Raw genomic sequence first — 17,313 nt, forward strand, 5'->3', positions numbered from 1 at the left:
CGCGCAGGATCGCAGACTCCCCCTGAAGTTTTCACCAGGCGCAGTGGATGAGTCCCAGCTTTTCCTTAAAAGGGAAATGAAGTACAATCCTTTATTCCAGATCTCTTCCTGTTTCCCCTTCTCAGAGTTGGGATGGTCCACCCTGGCTGCTTCTCTGCTGGAAGTCTCCTTTGGTGCCGTGGAGTTTCACCCCACCCCACTGTGTCCTCTTCTCGTCCTTTACGAACTGAAGAGTGTGGGTGGAGCCCGTTTAAAGCACGACAGAAAAGCAAGCTGCCTGCCCGCGCTCCTTCGTCTGAACTGCCCTCCAAAGGGCCTCTTCACTTTCTGGACACCATTACTCCAAGCCCCCAGCGCGTGTTGGTTGGTTGGTTTTTTGCTGAGGAAGTATTAATAAGTCTGCCTGGTCACAGTCAACCAGAATTCCCAGTTCCACAATCTAGGTTGAGCTTTCAGATGTTAATAATTCAAAAGCAGGACTATGGTTTTGAGCCTCCCCTCTTTCAAAGACTGGGTCCTAGTTTTTAAACTGTGCTTGAGGGGCTGGGAAGGTGGCTCAGTGGTAGAGCGCTTGCCTTCCATGCCTGAGGCCCTGGGTTCGATTCCTCAGCACCACATAAGCAAAAAGAAAAAAGCCGGAAGTGGCACTGTGGCTCAAGTGGTAGAGTGCTAGCCTTGAGCTGAAGAGCTGAGGGACAGTGACCAGGCCCAGAGTTCAGGCCCCATGAGCGGACCCAAAAAAATAAATAAAAATAAACTGTGCTTGAAAACACTGGCAGTTCATGACACGGAGAGTGTAGACAAGTAAAATGACACCCCAGAAAGGAACCTCAGTGCTCAGGAAGAACATCTGCCCAGCAAGGGAGACCTTGAGTCTAGTCCAGGCTGGCCTGAAACCATAATCCTAAGGATCTAACCCTACTGGATAGCTAGAATAACAGGTATGCACCACTGTGCATGGCCTAATAATAGGATTTTTATATATGACCCTAATTATGTCGAGGTAATTCTAATCATGAAACTGTTGAATAAAATGGTTATGTGATTTGTAGTCTTCTGTAAATAATGGTGCATAATGTTATTGATGTTGATTTATTGAGTTATCCTTGGTTCCCTGGATAAATGCCACTTGGTCATGGAGTGTGATCTTTTCAGTGTGATGTTGGATTTGGTATGCTACTATTTGGTTGAGGAGTTTTACATCTTTTTTTGTTTGTTTGTTTGTTTGGTTGGTTAGTTTTTGGTCAGTCATGGGGCGTCGTGAATTCTGGGAGTGCTGACCATGAGCTCTTCAGCTCACGGCAAGTGCTCTAACACTTGAGCCACAGGACCACTATCGGTTTTCTGGTGGTTTTATTGGAGATAAGAGTCTTATGGACCTTCCTGCCTTGGGCTGGCTTTGAACCGAGATTCTCAGATCTCAGCCTCCTGAGTAGCTAGGATTACAAGAGTGAGCCACTGGTGCTGGACCTTGCATATATTTTTATTGACTTGTAGTTTTCTCATAGTGGACTTCTGACTTTAGTATTAGGGTAAGATCTAATACCAAATGCTGACCTGAGAAATGGTTTCTTCGGGGGGAGAAGGATTGTCTTTCTTGTGTGTATGTGCATGCACTGGTCCTGGGGCTTAACTTCAGGCCGTAGTGTTATATGGGAATTCAATCAGTGAGATATAGAGAAGCCAAATTTTACCAGGTCAAATCAGGAGTCTTTTTTTTTTGGGGGGGGGGTCTAGTGGTGGGGCCTGAACTCTGGGCCTGGGCACTGTCCCTCAGCTCTTCAGCTCAAGGCTAGCGCTCTACCACTTGAGCCACAGCGCCACTTCTGGCTTTTTTCTGTTTGCTTATGTGGTGCTGAGGAATCGAACCCAGGGCCTCAGGCATGCAACGCAAGCGCTCTACCACTGAGCCACCTTCCCAGTCTCAAATCAGGAGTCTTTAATAGAAAGCTAATGAGTGCAGGCAGACTAGTGTCCCAAAAAACCTACAGTGCCAAATGTTAGCATAAAGCCTTTATAGGCAAAAGCCATAAAGCCTTTATAGGCAAAAGCCATATCAAGGCAGATTCTCCCATGGTATAGAGACTAGCAAAGCATGTTTACAGAAGCAAAACAAGCTAGTTATAGGTTAACTAAGGAGGGCAGTTAGAGTTTGCTAGAGGTTACTGGGGAGACAATCTGGTAAAGCAGACTCCAGGAGCCTTCCTGGAGTCTAAGAACCCATGACATATCTGCAGATCTTGGAACGATCTATGCCCTATCTATAGTTCTCAGAATTGAGTGAAATATCCCTGTTACCTATTAAGATGTTAAGATAGCAGTGGAGACAAGATGGCATTGCTTAGGCCCAGCATCCACCTATGTCGTTCCCCACTGATTTTATGTACCTGGCATCAAATAATTGATTCTTCAGGGAAGAGGGCTTTACTGGGCCCTTATGATCATGAGCTTTACCAAGCTGATATGATTTTGAACAAAGTTTATAAAACAATTGAGAAGGCATGGGCCTACAGTGAGACCCAGAAGAAGTAAAATTAAGGGCTCCATGGCTGCAGAACTGAGGACCAACTAAACAATTTTTTTTTTTTTTTGTCCAGTCGTGGGGCCTGAACTCTGGGCCTGGGCGCTGTTCCTCAGCACTTCAGCTCAAGGCTAGCACTCTACCACTTGAGCCACAGCACCACTTCCGGCTTTTTTCTTTTTGCTTATGTGGTGCTGAGGAATCAAACCCAGGGCCTCAGGCATGCAAGGCAAGCGCTCTACCACTGAGCCACCTTCCCAGCCCCCAACTAAACAATTTTTAGAACCAATTCTGGAAAATTTCCAACCTCTGCCCCCTCATTTCTGTTTTGTCTCACTATAGAAATGCTCTCCTGGGGCTTACTAGTAAAGTGCTTGTCCAGCGCCCTGCGTTCCATTCCTCAGTACCACATAAAAAAAGCCAGAAGTGGCGCTGTGGCTGAAGTGGTAGAGTGCTGGTGTTGAGTAGAAGAACCTCAGGGACAATGCCCAGGCCCTGAATTCAACTCCAGGACTAGCAAAAAAAAAAACCAAAAGGCCAGATCAAGATCAGCCGATGGGCCTATAAGCCATTTTGGGGGCCGGTGGGTGTATGCACATTCTTGCATAGCAAACAGGGTGTCATGGTCCCTTCCTGTTAGATATAGTCTAATTCCCCAGGTCTGCCCAGTCTGCCAAGAAGAATCCTGGGTATTTCTTGGCCTAAATTGTAAAGGGTTGCATTTTCCTGCCTGGCATGATGAAGGGTAGGTAAGATGCCAGACTTGAAGGTAGAGGTCTCCTTGTACCCATGTATGCTGGAGATGGTGTCACAACCCCACAGGGACAAAAGAACTCTCCTGAATTTGTACATTAAATATTAAGCTTTCCTGGCCCTGGACAGATGTAATGTCTGTAGGCTTTTGTCCACTGACTCAGAGCCATAGGCCACTACCTGCACCCTCTCCCCTTCCCCCATGGGAATGGTTAGGCTTCTGTCTAAGAGGAATTATTTCTTCAAAAAGGTCACAGAGGTCAAGTTGGAACTCAACCCCTTGCCATAAGCCTGTAATGGTGAGGTTAGGGACAGGCTGTGGCACTGTCTCCAGGACCTGTTTAGGCACCTCCTGCTGAGTTGCCTTAAGGAAGCATTGTTTAGTCAGTGTTTCAGAGAGGATCCCGGGGAGTAAGGGAGGGGGGCTTCCAAACATTATTTCAAATGGGGTAAACCTTACCCTGTAGGGAGTACATGCAGTTTTTTTTTTTTTTAACATGCAGTTTTTAATAGAACCAAGGGTAAAAGATTGGCCCAGTTTTCACCAATCTCTAAAATTAATTTAGTGAAGGTTTCCTTAAGAGTTTGATTCATCTGATCAACTTGCCCTGAAATTTGAGGCCAACAGGTACAATCAGTGTTTTCCATTAATGTTTAAGACTTTTCTCACCTGTTGGAAATTTTTTGATATAAAAGACAGACTATTATCAGAGCCTAAGGTTAAATGCAAGCTAACGCAGGGTATAATTTCATGTAAGAACTTTTCATCACAACATTGTTGCCTGCTTTGAGAAATGCCTCTACCCACCCTGAAACAATGTCAATGAGAACTAGGAGACTTTTTTTTTTTTTTAAATTTCTAGTCCTGGGGCTTGAACTCAGGGCCTGGGCACTGTCCCTGAGCTTCTTTTGCTCAAGGCTAGCACTCTATCAGTTCAGTCACAGTGCTACTTCCGGCTTTTTTAGAGATGGCCGTGTGCTTGTGGGCTATGGCAAAGGCATATCTACTGTCTGTGTAGATGGTCACAGCTTTAGCCTTTGCCCACCAAAGGGCCTTTCAGAGCAAGTAATTCTTCCTGTTGAGCAGAGGTTCCATAGGGAAAGGCTTGAACCCAAATGACTTAAAGTCACCACCATAGCTCCTGCGTGACTTACCCCCTCCTTCACAAAGCTACTGCCATGGGTGCAGAGTACTGCCTCTGGTTCCTCCAGTGGAATGTCAGTCAAATTAGGACAAATAGTCTGAGTCAAGTCCATCACATCTAAACAGTCATGTTTAGCACAGTGGGGGGCCGGGCGCAGGTGACTCATGCCTATAATCCTAGCTACTCAGGAGGCTGAGATCTGAGGATCATGGTCCAAAGCCAGCCTGGTCAGGAAACTCCATGAGACTCTTATCTCCAATAAACCTCTAGAAAACGAGAAGTGGTGCTGTGGCTCAAGTGGTAGAGCGCTTGCCTTGAGCTGAAGAGTGCAGGGACAGTGCCCAGGCCCAGAGTTCATGCCTCACAACAGACCAAAAAAAAAAAAAAAAAGGCACAGTGGGGTTGTCATCTGGCAGGAGGCTGGCTGGATTTACTGCCTGGGTTTTGTTGAACTGCATACCAGGAAGGTCTAGCAGCAGGGCCTGATATTGAGTAATTCTAGCTAGCTAATGCGATCACCCCCTCTTATCACACTCCTTCTCCCACAAAAAAATAGCCTTCCCAACAGTTTTCCTTGTTTCAGCTTCATAGTTGCAAGTAATCTATTTTGACAGAATTCAACCTCGTTTGAACAATTTCATTTTGATAATAAACTCTTATTTATCATTTATTTGCATAAGATACATATTTAACTGAATATGTTGCATAAACTCTAGGAACGTATTCTAAATACAGAGTTATATTTATAAACTAGAACCATCAAGCTCTTTCAAAGAGGCCAAAGTGCCAAATTTACAATAGTATCTCTAATTGTTTTTCTAAATGATATTCACATGAGACATCTAAAGTAAGCAATTAGTTGCTACAAAGAATATGTTCATTATGTAGAATAGAAAAAGGGACACCATATAAAATAAAAATAGCAAAGTCTTCAGAATGTCTTCATGTTGCTGCTAGAAAGATGATAGATCCTAATAGAACAAGGATCTGAAAGGTGTCTTTAGTGCTTGCCTGGGAGAACTGGTGTGTCAGCCACTGTTGGTAGAAGGATGGCCCACAGTAGATACCAGGAAAATATCTTCGGCCACAGCCATGTCCATAACTGGTAATTCCCATGACAAAAAACCTCTTGTATTCTGGTAAGTAGCACATTAATGGTCCACCGCTATCACCCTATCAAAAGAGTCCCAAAATAGTGTTACTTATTTCTAGCACTGTTTTTTTTATTTTGTTTTTTGTTTTTGTCGGTCGTGGGGCCTGAACTCTGGGCCTGGGCACTGTCCCTCAGCTCTTCAGCTCAAGGCTAGCACTCTACCACTTGAGCAGCAGCACCACTTCTGGCTTTTTCTGCTTATGTGGTGCTGAGGAGTCGAACCCAGGGCCTTGTGCATGCTAGGCAAGCACTCTACCACTGAGCCACTGTTTTTTAAGCAGGAGTAGAGCGGGGATAAATTATTTACATCAAACAGATATGTAAGCATTCAGTTTATGTATTCCTCCAAGTGATAGCACAGATTTTTATCTCACACAATAGACTCACACACAGACTGTAGTAACAGAATTAAGTGTAGGGTAGGAAGAACAGGGAGACAGATGGCTTCTTGGCAGAAAGACTCCCTGGCCATAGATATAATACTACCCTTTAGCATGTTAATGTAATGCTTTAGATCAATAGATTTTTCATTAATTATTCCAACTTAAGCAGGAGGCATGCAACCTGTCCAGTTGTTTGGAGGAATCATATAAACTGGTGGATAAACTTCTGTGCATAGTTTTGAAGTAGAATACTATAATGAAATTCTTTATTATGCTAGTACTCAGGCTTGAACTTGGGGCCTGGAAACTGTCTCTTAGCTTTTTGGCTCAAAACACTCAAGCTACAGCTGCATTTCTGCCTTTTTTTTTTTTTAAATTGAAGGTAAGAGGTTCACAGGCTTTCTTGCCCTGGCTGGCTTTGAATAGTGATTCTCAGATGAGCTCAGCTTCCTGAGTAGCTAAGATTACAAGTGTGAGCTACCAGATCCCAGCTCTAAAAAGATAATTTTAAGATCATATATATATATATATATATATGTGTGTGTGTGTGTACATATATATATATATATATAGTAGGTATATGTGCATGGTTTGTTAGCTAGACAAGCAAACTGGGATCTTGCAAAGATGGCATCTTTTCAAGTGTTCACACTGCCTGGTACAGGAAAATAAGAGTAGAGAGAGACTCAATAGTACTGTAGATAATGAGCCTCTTGTTTATGTAAGACTGTTACTCAGGATTTCATAATGTACTCAAAACAATGATACTAAAATATCAGTGTCTAAAGGCTTAAGGGTTGTTTCTAAGTGATTACAATTCAGGGTTAGGTGGACATTGAATAATTCTGAGTAATAATTTTTTATGTTGAGTCCAGGAATGCAGTTCAGTTGGATTGGATTCTTCATCCCCACTTGTGGCTGGTACTCTACCACAGCCACACTTCCAATTCAAGGACTGGATTCTTTCTGATTTATTCATCAAGATTGTATGTGTGTGTGTGTGTGTACACGTGTACGTGTACACCACTCTTAGAGCTTGAACTCAGGGTCTGGGCACTGTCACTGATCTCTTATGTTTAAGGCTAAAGCTCTACAACTTGATCAACAGCTCCACTTCCAGCTTTTTTTTTTTTTTTTTGTACCAGTCCTGGGGCTTGAACTCAGGGCCTGAGCATTGTCCCTGAGCTGCTTTTTGCTTATGGCTAGCACTCTACCACTTGCACCACAGCTCCACTTCCAGATGTTTTGGTAGTTGATTGGAGATGCGTCTCATGGATTTTATGACCAGGCGGGCTTCAAACTGTGATCCTAGGATCCCGGCCTCCTGAATAGCTAGGATTACAGATGTGAGCCACCAATGCCCAACCTCAGCAAGATTTTTAAGGGAAAAGACACAGGAAAGATCAACATTATATTGTCAAAATAAAAATTAATAGAAGCGTAGAGTGCTAGTAGAGTGCTAGCCTTGAGCTGAAGAGCTGAGGGACAGCGCCCAGGCCCAGAGTTCAAGACCCATGACCGGACCCCCCCCCCAAAAAAAAATTAATAGAAGCTGGGTGCCTGTGGCTCACACATGTAATCCTAACTACTCAGGAGGCTGAGATCTAAGGATTGTGGTTCAAAGCTAACCCAGGTAGGAAAGTCCATGAGACTTTTACCTCCAATTAACCACTAGAAAACTGAAACTAGTGCTGTGGCTCAAGTGGTAGAGTGCTCACCTTGGGCTGAAGAGTGCAGGGGCAGAGCCGAAGCCCAGAGTTCAAGCCCCATGACTGACAAAAAAAAATCATAATAAGATGAATAGAAGCCGGGCGCTGGTGGCTCAAGCCTGTAATCCTAGCTACTCAGGAGGCTGAGATCTGAGGATCGCGGTTCAAAGCCAGCCCGGGCAAGAGAGACCGTGAGACTCCTATCTCCAATAAACCACCAGAAAACTGGAAGTGGCGCTGTAGCTCAAGTGGTAGAGCGCTCGCCTTGAGCTGAAGAGCTGAGGGACAGCGCCCAGGCCCAGAGTTCAAGCCCCACGGCCGACCAAAAAAAAAAAAAGATGAATAGAAGATGAGAGCATGGAATTCTCTAGAAAAGTGCAGAGCTGGTAGATGTGGAAGAAGCACACAGAAAGAGGAGAGGAGTCAGCTCAGTGGTAGAGTGTATGCTTGGCATGTTCAAGATCCTGGGTTCAGTCCCTGGCATGGAGATAGAGGAGAGGGATGAGTCGGTGTGTAACACTTTGAAAAACTGCTAAGTTGCATTCCAGCAAACAGTGTCTGAGAGTTCCAGTTTCTCCACATTCTTGACAGAACTTATTGTGTCTTATTACAGCCCTCCTAGTGAGTGTGAGCGGGTATTTCCTGGCTTTGCTTGCACTCCCTGTCATCACTGATAGAATAATTCCACTCTTAATTGGAATCTCTAAAAGAGACAGAGACATAGAAAAAACAAACAGGGGGAAAACAAAGGAGGGGGGAACAATGCTCGATAGGAAATGTACTCATTACCTTACTCATGTAACTGTAACCCCTCTGTACAGTATCTTTACAGTATGTATGTATATATATATATATATATATATATATATATATAAATATATTTTTATTTATTTTTGGGGGGGAAGTCCGGTCATGGGGCCTGCCCTCTGGGCCTGGACGCTGTCCCTCAGCTCTTCAGCTCAAGGCTAGTGCTCTACCATTTGAGCCACAGCGCCACTTCCGGCTTTTTTCTTTTTGCTTATGTGGTGCTGAGGAATCGAACCCAGGGCCTCTGGCATGCAAGGCAAGCGCTCTTCCACTGAGCCACCTTCCCAGCCCCATAAAAAGTATATATTAAAAAGAAAAACACAAAACCTCGTGCCAGTGGCTCATGCCTATAATCATGGCTACTCAAGAGGCTGAGATCTGAGGATCATGGTTTGAAGCCAGCCCAGCTAGAAAAGTCCATGAGACTCTTACCTCCAATAAACTACTCTGAAAAAGCCAGAAGTGGCTCTGTGGCTCAGGTGGTAGAGCACTAGCCTTGAGCACAAAGATGCTCAGGATTAGTGCCCAGGCCCTGAGTTCAAGCCCTAGGACCAGGAAAAAAAACCACACAAATGGTAATAACCATGTTATTATGATTTAGATCACCCAAAAGTAAGTAAAGGCCTTGTTCAGATTACCTTCTGCATTTAGAAAATACCTTACCCTGCAAGTGTCAAAGGCTCCATCTTCATCACCTGCACAAAAGGAAGTTTGAGGAATTACACCTGCATAACCACTGTCAGAATTACATAACTTTCGAGAAATATAATGTACTTCTGCTTCCTGTAAAACATGGGTTCCATTACCTGTTAACAATACAAAAAAAACCAGTGAAGTATTTTGGAATGTGAGCAGTGATTTACAGTGTTTAATAGGTTGATAGTAATCTTCTTTCCCTCTCTTCCTCCCACCCCAGCTTTTCTCCTCAGTTTCATTCATCCCCCGCCCCCCCTCCCCGCTGCTCACAGCCACTGATCTGTTTTCTTGCTGTGATTTGCCATTTGGAATGTTACATGAACACAATCATCAAACATACAGCCTTTTGTATCTGCCTTATTTCACTTAATGTCATGTTTTGGCATGTTTCTACATTTTATCTAATCAGTTTTTGCATCTCTTGAGATATTTTTGTCCTTTAATGAAGCACTTTGTGAATCCCATTAAGAGATTTGTTTTTGGTGAAACTGAGGTTGAACTCAGGGATTTGTGCAGAGACTTCTAATATTAAAATACCCTTGAATTTCTGGGAAACACCACTTCTGATAAATTTGATTTATGACATACTTGATAATTTAATAATTTACTTGGAATGTCTGTTTATAATGCTGGACTTTCTTATAGTTGCTTGGTTTGGGCCTTAAAATTATTGTTGTTCATGTATACTGAATTGAGGTATGTTCCCTCAATCTGGATTTTTTGGACGTACTTATAAAAGATTCAAATAACTTATGGTGTGGGTGTTTTGTTTTTGTTGTTATTGCCGGTTCCAGGGTTTGAACTCAGGACCTTGCACTTGCTAAGCAAGTGTTCTAACCCCCTTGAGCTGCTTCTCAACCTAAGCATAAAATTTTTAAACAAATTATAGGCATACATAAGGCCCTGAATTTGATCCCTAGGGCTACTTTTTTCAGTATATATTTTAATCTTATTTATATCTGTACCTTCTCTTCTCCCCAGTCTTACTAGTGTTTATTGTTTTTTCTAAGAATTAGATTTCTCTTTTCTTTCACCATTTTCTATTAATTACATTAAATTATTTCTTCTTTCTGTGGGTTTATTATAATGTTCTTTTAAACTTTTAAATTTAGACATTTAATTTATAATTTTCAGACTTTATTCTTCCTATTATGTCAAATATTTCCTCTTCCATAGTCACACCTAAAAATAAAAATATCTAAATCTTTCTGGACAAATCACTTCACCTCTTTAAAAAAAAAAAAGTCGGGGGGGCCCGGGGGGCAGGTGCTGATGGCTCAATGTCTATAATCCTAGCTACTCAGAAGGCTGAGATCTGAGCATTATGATTCAAAGCCAGCCAGGGCAGGGAAGTCAATGAAACTCTTATCTCCAATAAACCACCAGAAAATGGGAACTGGCACAGGGGCAGGGGAGGGAGGGAGGGAGAGCGAGAGAATCTTTACCTACCAATTATTTGCAAAACCAGATTAAATTCCCAGTATCACAAAACAAATACTTTTAAAAGTTGAGTACCAGTGGCTCATGCCTGTAATTCTAACTACTCAAGAAACTGAGATCTGAGTCATTGTTTGAAGATATCCTGAGCAGAAAAGTTTGTGAGACTCTTATCTCCAATTTATCAGCCAAAAGCCGTAAGTGAAGCTGTGGTTCAAGTGGTAAAGCATCAGCCTTGAGCAAAAATGCTCAGGGATGGTGCCCAGACCCTGAATTCAAGCCCCTATACTAGCACCAAAAAAGAAAGGAAAAGGAAAAGTTTGAAAAAGAAATACTTAAAAAGATTAAACCTCTCTCAAAAATCAGGAAGATATGTGTGGGCAAAATTTGCACCATAATTACCTTCTTCTTTTGTTCTTCCCCAGCCACTTATAAAACATTTTGTGTTCTGATCTAGTTTTTGGAAAATACCAAAAGGTAGACAAATAGGTTGAATATAGTCACTATACTTCACAGCTTTTTTTAAGTGAAAAAGTGCAATATCATTCACGAAAGTATCCATAATGAAGTCTGGATGGATAATGATTGCTGTAATTTTTATCTTCTTGCTGTGTGGACTGTTCATGTATATATCATTGGTTCCAATCACCGCTCTCCACATTAAAGGATCTCTGAAAGAAAGCATAGATTCTCATTATAAGTGTGTTTGGGTCAATATTCTTTTTTTTTTTTTTCTTTTTCTTTTTTGATGGTCCTGGATCTCGAACTCTGGGCCTGGGTGCTGTTCCTGAGCCTCTGTGCTCAAGGCTAGTGCTCTGCCACTTCACCAGCAGAGCTACTTCTGGCTTTTTCTGAGTAGTTTATTGGAGATAAGAGTCTCATTGACTTTTCTGCTGGGGCTGGCTTCCAACTGTGATCCTCAGATCTCAGCCTCTTGAGTAGCTAAGATTACAACCTCCTACTAGTAGTTGTTGTGGTTTTTTTTTTTCCTGATAGATAATTGAACACGTTAATTCTGCTTTAATGGTCACAAAGTATAAAAGTACAAGCTTCATTATGTAGGAGAAGGAAAAAAGATGAGGTAGAAAATCCAGACACAGACCCTACCTTTCTTTGTCCTCCCTCATTCCCTCCCTCCTTCCCCCTTCTCTCCTCCTCCCCTTTCTTTTCGGCAGTTTTGAGGTTTGAACTCGGGGCCTTGCACTTGCTAGGCAGGCACTCTACCACTTGAGGCATACCTCCAACCCATGGTAATATTACAACAGTCTTACCAATGTACACATACATACATGTATGTGTATATATACATATACGTATATACACACATATGTATATATACATATATACATACATGTATATATATGTATGTGGATAGAAACATATATACATATGTATCTATACATATATCTATATACTTTGGGACAACAGCTGTTAGATTTCTGATATAAAACTAAGCAACAAATTGAACGCCAAGTAGATTAAATATTTAAATGAATAAATCTTTTAAGTAAAGTGTTCCCATCTTTCAGAGATATCCCAAGTGGTAACTCTGGAGATTTGCTTTAAAACAACTGGAGAAGGTGAGCTAGGGCTGTAGCTCAATGGCAGAGCACATGCTTAGCGCGAGTAAGACACTGCGTTTCAGACCCAGCACCACACACACACACACCACACCACAAACCACGTGCGACACACACACACCACACGCACGCACACACATGCACGCGCATGCACACACAGACACACACCACACCACCCACACACCACACGCACGCACACGCACGCACGCGCATGCACACACAGACACACACACCACCCCACCCACACACCACACACACACACATACACACACATACACACACACACCACACACATACACAAACACGCACACACACACACACACACACCACCACCACCCACACACCACACACACCACACACACCACACACACTACACACACACACCACATACACACACACACCCACACATGCACACGCACCCCCACACACATGCACACACATACCACACACATACACAAACACGCACGCATGCACACACACGCACACACACACACCACCACCACCCACACACCACACACACCACACACACCACACACACTACACACACACACCACACCACAAACCACATACGACACACACACCACATGCACGCACACATATGCACGCGCATGCACACACAGACACACACACCACACCACCCACACACCACACACACACACATGCACACGCACCCCCACACACATGCACACACACACCACACACATACACACACAAACACGCACGCATGCACACACACGCACACACACACACACACACCACCACCACCCACACACCACACACACCACACACACTACACACACACACCACATACACACACACACACACACACACACGGGAGATTGAGCTGGTGATGTACACATGCATGCCACGAGAGGACAGGTTTAAGTAACTTCAAGGTGTGTGACAGGTGAATAGGAATCATATAAATATTTCCTCTACTTTTATAATTTTTTGAAATATACTAGAACAAAACATTTAAACATAAGATTTTTAAAAATATGGATTAATATATAAGATAGATACAAGTAAGGATTTTATATAAACCAAACCAAAAATGGTCAAAAGATCAACAATTAACTTTCTATTAACAGTTATTACACCTGGAATTCAACTGTGGAGAACTTTCAGCTTATACACTGTTATTTAGCAAAGTTTGAGTGTGTGTGTGATGCCAACAGTGCAGGTTATCACCCCCATATTCTCCCTCCCTTCCCTCCCAAGTTTGAGCTCTTAGGTTCAATCCCTAGTACACATGTGTGTGTGTGTGTGCGCGCGCACACACACACACACACACACACACACATACACATTCACACAAAAATAAAACTGCAGACTGGAACACTAAAGGGCAAATTTTGCTGCACATAAATTATGTCCTTCATTTAAAAATAGTAAAAAGAGAAACAAGAAATGTGAGAAAAATACATTCAAAAAATGATTTCTGTTGGGTGCTTGTGGCTCACACCTGTAATCCTAGCTACTCAGGAGGCTGAGATCTGAGGATCAAAGTTGGTTCAAAGCCAGCCCGGGCAGGAAAATCTGTGAGACTCTTATCTCCAAGTAATCACCAGAAAACTCTAAGTGGTGCTGTGGCTCAAGATAGAGTGTTCACCTTGAGCTGAAGAGCTCAGGGACAGTGCCCAGGCCCAGAGTTCAAGACTCACAACTGACCGAAAAAAAAAAAGGGGGGGGATTTCTGTCAGAGTAAGTTAGGAGTGGTTTCTAAGTTGTACTTGATACCGGTGCTACTGCACTGTATACATTCTTTTCCAGCATTAATTATGTGGAGATTATTAAAACAAGCAGCATCTTTTCAGGGCTGGGGATGTGGCTCAATGATAGGGTACTCCCCTAACATTTGTGAGACTTTGGGTTTGATCCTCAGCACTGTATACAGAAACATTTCTCTTTTCCTAGTCATAATCCACTGGCGCTAATATATAACTGTGTCCCTGTGTGAAGAAAAGGATTTTGCCCCATTGAGTATATGATCCAGAACGGACAGAGGTGTCTATTCTAGGGGACAGCGGGAGGCCCGATTAGAGGGTAGTTAATTCATAAACTGGGCAACGAAGACATTCCCTAGAACGAAAAGCTGAGCTGGGGCTGGGAATGTGGCTTAGTGGTAGAGTTCTTGCCTAGCAAGCATGAAACCTGGGTTCAATTCCTCAGTACCACATACACAGAAAAAGCTGGAAGTGGTGTTGTGGTTCAAGTGATAGAGTGCTAGCCTTGAGCAAAAGAAGCTCAGGAACAGTGCCCAGGCCCTGAGTTCAAGCCCCAGGACTGGCAAAAAAGAAAAATAAAGCTGGGCTGGCCCACATAACTAATAATAAAAATTGAGAAGGCCAGCTAGCTATAGGAGCTAAAACTGAAAGACTATTAAAAAGAATGAAAGATCATAATGGATCATAGGAAAACATTCTCCTGTGTATCCCCCTTCTCTCCAGAATTATTATTCAGCAGTGGGTCTTAGAAATAAAGAAAAGACGGAATGTCCTGAGTTCATACCACAATGGCACCAAAGAAAAAAGTAATTATGAGGTAATTATAAAGAAATCAAGAAAAGAGAGTTTTAAGGCTTTAAGTATTGTAGATATCAGTAGGCTAGAACCTGAGAAGAGTGGATTAAGTAGATCCTTAATCCTGTTGGTCACAGAAATCAAGCTGCAAATGAGAGTTTGCAGATCAATGTAGATAAAACAAGTCTTTTGTTCAAAGTCTTAACTGTGAGAGCCAAATATAGCCCATCTCTTGTTTTTATTTAGCCCATAAGAAAAACATATTTTCCTATTTAAAAAATTAGCAAATGTTAATTGTACAAACTAATGGACTTTGATGTGATATCATCTTTTTTCTCTCACTTTTCTTTTTAAGTAGTAGAGAGTAAAAATTGAACCTGGGGCCTTATGCATGCTAGGCAAACACTGTGTCATTTGAGCCACAATCCTGTGACATTTTCATAAATGCATACAATGTATTTTAATCATAGTCACCAACCACTTCTCTCTCTCTGTCTCTCTGTCTCTGTCTCTGTCTCTGTCTTGTGTCTGTCTCTGTGCCTGTCTCTGTCTCTCGCTCTGAGTGATACTGGGGGGGGGGGGCGGTTTGGCATGCTAGGCAAGTAGGCAAGCACTCTAACACTGAGCTATATACCCAGCCTTACATTTTTAAATGCTTAGGGAAAAAAATGAGCTAAAATTTTCAATGACTGATGAAATCCATCAATATATATAAAAATAGAAAAAAACATTAAGTTTTATTAGGTCACAACCACACCCATAAATTATGTATTTTTTATTACTACTTTCGTATGACCTGTAAACTTTATATTTTCTCTCTTGATAGAAAAAGGTCACCAACTGGTGACTCAATGACTCAACAACTAGGGTTGGAAGTGCAGCTCAGTGCCTGCCAGTTAGCAAAGCGTCAGATAACCAACAAGTTCTAGCATTGGACCTAAACAAAAGATTCAACAATATAGTACACTATAAAGCATTACGGTTACTTGCAAATATATGGCTTCACTGAAAGGAGTTGGAGTCAAATAGACCTTTGTCACTTGAGTGTATCACCTGAGGATAAAATAGGAATTATGTTCCAATACATACCTAGCATCGTTAGTGCAGTGGGCAGCTGTGAGGACCCACCTGTCTCTCACTAGGCTTCCCCCACATATATGAGCAAGGAGATTGCCACTTTGAATCTGCAGGCTAACTATCCATGGCCAAGCGCCGACTTGAGCTTCTGCGCCCCCTATAATCCGAGACCCTTCCAACATATGCCTAAGGGGAGCCCTTCCACAATCTAAAAATAAAAAATGATACATTATTTGGCCTGAGCACTATCATGTATATGGTATGTTACTTCTTAATCTGGATACATTAAGCTACTTCTTTAAATTCCTTTTTTAAAAGCTGATGAAGCACTGGTCACTGGTAGCTGTAATCTTAGTGACTCTGGAGGCTGAGATCTGAGGATTGTGGTTAGAAGCCAGACTGTGCAGACAAATCTGAGAAACTCTTATCTCTAATTATCCCAAAGCCAGAAGTGGTGGTGTGGTTCAAGTAGTAGAAAGCACGAGGCCTTGAGTTGAAGCCCCATTATTGACTTAAATTAGAGACTGATGAAGCAAGCTGGACACCTGAGGCATGCTCAGAATTTTGAAAGATATGAGATAAAGGAGCTTAAATATCCCATAGTCGATTACTTAGAAATCAACACAGTTCATTAATTTAAAAACTATTCCCCTGAAATAAAAATAATAATAATTAGTTGTTTTTCTGGTAGGTTTCCCCATTTTTCCATCATGAACTGGTGAATTAAGAGCCTGAGACTAGCTGGTGGCTCATGCCTATAATCCTAGCTACACGTGAGGCTGAGATCTGAGGATCAAGATTTGAAGCCAGCCTAAGCAGGAAAGTCCTGGAGGCTCCTATCTCCAATTAGCAAAACAGCCAGAACTGGAGGTGTGACTTAAGTGATAGAGCACCAGCCTTTGGCCAAAAAGCCACGCAAGAATGTAAAGCCCTAAGTTCAAACCCCAGTACCTGCACAAAACAAACCAAAAAGGTGGGCCCAGGGGTTGGGGAAGTAGCTCAGTTGTATTTTGAGTGTAAGTAGTCTGGGATTGGTGAGTCAAGAGCTACAAACTCTAATTTTTGCTTGTTAATTAGTTGAACTAATGGTTCTCAGCTGCACTGGGAAGAGTTCAGCTCCGAGCGCTGATTGGTCACTATTCATCTACAAACCCAGGAGCAAAACCCCAGAAGTTCAAAGGTCATTATGGCAGGTCTAGGGGTGTGGGGGGCCTGGTAAATCCAGTGGGGTGAGGAGGGGCCAATGGGGGGCCGCAGTGGGGGGGGGCAGTTGGAGGAGCCAGAGGGGCAGAAGGGGACGGAAGGGGACGGAAGGGGACGGGGAGGTCGGGGAGGTCGGGGATGAGTGACACTGCCCTTTGTGGCCAAGTCCTCCTTCGGCCCGTGGGGCTTTCCGCGTGCCGCCTTGGGCCCCGGACCATGCTGTTCCTGCGGGGGGCCGACCCCTTGCCTCCCCGAGGGCGAGTGGTGCTCAGGAGACAGGAGGGCGCTCCCCACCAGCAGCCAGGCACTCAGGAGCATCAGCCCCAT

At 43.0% G+C, this 17,313-nt stretch overlaps 1 protein-coding gene across 1 annotated transcript; it reads right to left on the minus strand.

The window, feature by feature from the left end:
* Positions 1-121: 121 nt before the first annotated feature.
* On the minus strand, positions 122-17,313 carry Tmprss12 (transmembrane serine protease 12). Its single transcript, XM_042668802.1, has 7 exons — positions 17,136-17,313; positions 15,796-15,991; positions 11,007-11,275; positions 9,135-9,277; positions 5,431-5,592; positions 4,430-4,516; positions 122-226 (listed from the first exon to the last, which is right to left on the minus strand). Exons 1-7 carry the CDS (start codon positions 17,311-17,313, stop codon positions 122-124), a joined length of 1,140 nt encoding a protein of 379 aa, XP_042524736.1.

This window comes from Dipodomys spectabilis, unplaced genomic scaffold (assembly GCF_019054845.1).
Source record: "Dipodomys spectabilis isolate Male_0828 unplaced genomic scaffold, ASM1905484v1 ptg000477l, whole genome shotgun sequence".
NCBI lineage: Eukaryota > Metazoa > Chordata > Mammalia > Rodentia > Heteromyidae > Dipodomys > Dipodomys spectabilis.